We start from the raw sequence: 4,224 nt of genomic DNA, 5'->3' as shown, positions 1-4,224 counted from the left end.
GTTACAGCAAAACAACATCTTTGTAACAATATCAAAGAATACTAAATATTTGTAGAATATATATATATATATATATATATATATATATATATATATATATGTTTAATGAAGAAAAGACTCAAATTCTTACTCCAATAGATCAAGAATTCAAGACTAGGCTCTTTTTGCTGTGCCCTTACATGGCAGAAGGGGCAAGTGAGTTCTATCAGGTCTGTTTTTACAGAGACACTAATCTCATTCATGAGAGCTCTCCTCTCATGACATAATCACCTCTCAAAGGCCCCACCTCCAAACACCACATATCACAGAGGACGTAACTCATGAATTTCGAGGGGAACACTAATATTCAGTGCATAGCAACATCCAAAAGTTGATGACTTAATTATACAAATTCTGATAAAATCAAATGTTTAATCTTATTTAAAGAATAGTGTTATGTTTGGGAAGACTTTGCGATGACATAACAAGTCTTCATGTAATAATAATAGGGATGAAAATCAGGATATAAAGTTTCTCATACACTGTGATTTACCAGGGAAAAGGTTCCATGTCCCCATAGCCTGGGCACCTCATGGATCCAGACTAAGTAAAAGAGGCAGAACCATGAGTTTCTTTGACCACATGATTCCTACTGTAGTAGGGACAGATAATATTTTTTTTCAAGCCTAATTGAGAGAGGGAGGCTTATGAAAGAGGTCTCTGTTAAATAAATCAATATATATTATGGCTTCTTTATTACCTAATAATCTGCATTCCATTAAGAGCAGAGGTCAGAATGGCATGCCATATCGTCAGCACTTTTCTTTTCTTTTTATTTTTTGTGTTTATTTATTTTTGAGAGACAGACAGAGAGTAAGGGAGGGGCAGAGAAAGAGGGAGAAAGAGTTCCCAAGCAAGCTCCCTGCTGTCAGAACAGAGCCTGATGTGGGGCTTGAACTCACAAACCCTGAGATCATGACCTGAGCCAAAGCCAAGTGTCGGACGCTTAACCAACTAAGCCACCCAGGCACCCATTGTCAGCACCTTTCTTACCAATGATATCACCCAAATATCTGGTGTCAGGTTCTGTGTTGCATATTTAAACCTCATGGATTATGTACTATGATAATTTTATATATGAAAGGTAAGGCCTGGGTCCCTATAGGAGGCTACTAAACCCTGTAAACAAAAAAAGATGTGGGGGCACTGAAAAAATGGCAGAGAATTATCAGATATACTAAACTATGTAGTAAATTTAATGAATCATTTCTATGAAATATAACACTAAACAAAGCCATTCCATTTTAGGAGATAATAGGATCCCCCACTCAGAAAAATGAGTAAAACTTACTTATTATATCTATCCCTTTTGTTCAGATTTTTTTTCTACAATTAGCTTCCTTATGATGAATATTCTACCTAGGAAGCTGCATTCCTCCTCACCCTTAACGTGCTAAGCAACATGAGCAAAATTATATACTTAAATGTCTTGCAGATACAAAAATAAGATCTATACTTCAAGTCTTAATATGAGTTGTTTTTGTATGGGAGGAATGAACCAAGGATTTATGTCCCATTTCTGAATTTCTTTCTCTGAAATATATAAAGAGCACTATGAATTCTGAAAGTGAACAATTATGTAAGAGCGAAAAGTGAAAAATGTCCACTAACATAAATAAATTTATAGTGTTAACTACAACATAACTGATCACATAGAACTTAAACCTATAGTTTCAGTAGAGACATTTTATATGCAAAAGCTATACATCTACTTTCCTAAGAAATTATGAAAATCTTAGAAATATGTTTTGACCATTGGAAGTACTTACATCTTAAATGCTTTTCATCATGCACAACTTTAAACCTGAGGAGGAACTTACTACAAATAAATATCCTTTCCTGGATGGAGCAAACTCTTCACTGAAAAAAAAAAAAAAGGTGATACATTTCTCTTCTGCCTCATTTTCTTCTTCTTTTCCAGAGCTTCTTCATGGCATTTTTCATCTCTCCATTTCTCAGAGTATAGATTAGGGGGTTCAACATAGGAGTGATAACTGTGTAAAATACAGTCAAGGATTTATCAATGGGTAAGGTAGAAGGAGGTCTCACATACATGAAGATGCAGGGGACAAAGAAGAGGACCACCACTGTAATGTGGGAGCCACAGGTGGATAAGGCTTTGCGCCTCCCTTCCTGACTAAGGTTCTTCAGAGAGTGCAGAATGACCCCATAGGAGATGAGCAAGACCGTAAAGATGACCACACAGATTGCCCCATCATTGGCAACCACAGTGAGGCCAATAACGTAAGTGTCAGTGCAGGCAAGTTTTAATAATGGGTACATGTCGCAGATGAAGTGGTCAATGACATTGGGACCACAGAAGGGAAGGTTGTAAACAAAGAGAAGTTGAACAACAGCATGCAAAAAACCTCCAACCCAGGCCAACAGCAGCAACAAAACACACACCCGTTGATTCATGATGGTCAAATAATGCAAGGGTTTGCAGATGGCCACATAGCGGTCATAGGCCATGGCCACCAGGAGTAAAATCTCTGCACCACCAAACAAGTGTCCTATAAAGAGCTGGGACATGCAAGCTTGGAAGGAAATGGTTTTCTTCTCATAGAGTAAGTCTATAATCATATTTGGAGTGACTGTAGTTGAATACACAGCATCCATAAATGATAAGTAACCAAGAAAGAAATACATAGGGGAATCCAGGGTTGGACTGACCACCACGGTCACCACAATGAGGAGGTTGCCCACCATTGTCACAATGTAGATGAGCAAGAACACAACAAATAATATTTTCTGACCTTGGAGGCTCTGAGTGAGCCCCAAGAGGACAAACTCAGTCACATTGATCCTATGTTCCATATGTCCTTTTGCATGTCCTTATTTCAGAGTTCAGGACAAAATTAGCTATAGATATAATTATGACTAGTGACTTCCTGAAACTTTAACCTAATCTTTTTATTCATTCAACAAATAAATATTATAATTTCTTATGTCCCACTACTTTCAGAAATTATAGTATACAAGGCTGATTAAAGCATGCTCCCTAGGCTCAGCAATATTGCAGATTAATGGAGAGACAAGTAATTAAAGACATTTGTGGGGAAGGGGAATATTAAATAAATGGGTTGCTACAAGCAGCATTCCATCTGGAAACTGGTACAATTTTACCAATAGAGATTCTTCAAATAAAAAATTTTTAATGGATTAAGGTTTAATGAAAAACTAAAGCAAGATTTATATTTACTCCCCAGTTAATAAAAGACGTGACTATCTATATTCTAGAATGCTCTTAACTAGTAAATAAAATCACAAATTGGTGTATTTTACAATTTCAAAACATCTTAAGGATTTAAAAAAAGATACCACAACATCAATAGATGAAAGTATTTGGGAGAAAATATTTACATTTTAGAGGATATACACAGAGTTAATATCAAAATGGACACAGAGCTCTAAACATTTAAGTAAATGACAAATGATTCAATGGCAAAGTGAGTAAATCATATAAGCAAGTAATAAAAGGAATGGCCAACAAATGTATGTTCTGATGCTGAAACTCACCTATGAACAGAAACATGAATTGAAGTAACACCTGGCTTATGAAAGTGTTCCCTTGGACTCTTCAAAATCACATTTTCAAGATATGTGGATGCTACATCATCTTCTAAACTTTCACAGGTTAACAAGCAATGCTCAGAGAACACATGAGTTGAAACTATCATGAGATTTACAAGGATCTGCCCATTAAAATATCCCTAAATAGTTACACCTGAAACTATGTCTAGAAACACAGATGTTAGAGAAAGTGCATTTATTGTGGATCTTTGTATGTGAAAATAGCTAAAAGAATATTACAAAACTGAGTCAATCCTCACATATGTTAGTATCCCAAAGAGTGTCTAACATGGCTGATTTTAAGAATCACACAGGAGAACTTTTAAAGGACTGTGAATTCCCGCACCACCAAAATCTAAAATGTAAAGCCTAGGCTGGACTCTTACATCTAGTTAACCTTCCTGGGTTACCTGCAACTAAGACAGCCGTTCAGTCCAAGGTCTGGGTTGTAGTCCCTTCTCCCATGTATTTTGTACGCTGATGACACCTCTGTGCACACAGAGCAGGAAAACACATGCACCATCACTGGACCTTGAACTGTTTCCATGTGAACAATGCTTTCCATGCTTGCAGAAAGTCTCAGTCATTTCAGTCTTTCAGAAAAAGGCTACC

General features: G+C 36.6%; 1 protein-coding gene across 1 annotated transcript; it reads right to left on the bottom strand.

The window, feature by feature from the left end:
- Positions 1-1,938: 1,938 nt before the first annotated feature.
- On the bottom strand, positions 1,939-2,869 carry LOC101089394 (olfactory receptor 4A15-like). Its single transcript, XM_011286888.2, has one exon. It carries the CDS (start codon positions 2,854-2,856, stop codon positions 1,939-1,941), a length of 918 nt encoding a protein of 305 aa, XP_011285190.2. The 5' UTR covers positions 2,857-2,869.
- Between the last annotated feature and the right edge of the window lie 1,355 nt (positions 2,870-4,224).

Source organism: Felis catus, chromosome D1 (genome assembly GCF_018350175.1).
Source record: "Felis catus isolate Fca126 chromosome D1, F.catus_Fca126_mat1.0, whole genome shotgun sequence".
In the NCBI taxonomy this organism is placed as follows: domain Eukaryota; kingdom Metazoa; phylum Chordata; class Mammalia; order Carnivora; family Felidae; genus Felis; species Felis catus.
Note: the sequence above shows the minus strand (reverse complement) of the source record. Positions and strands in the feature narration are given on the sequence as shown.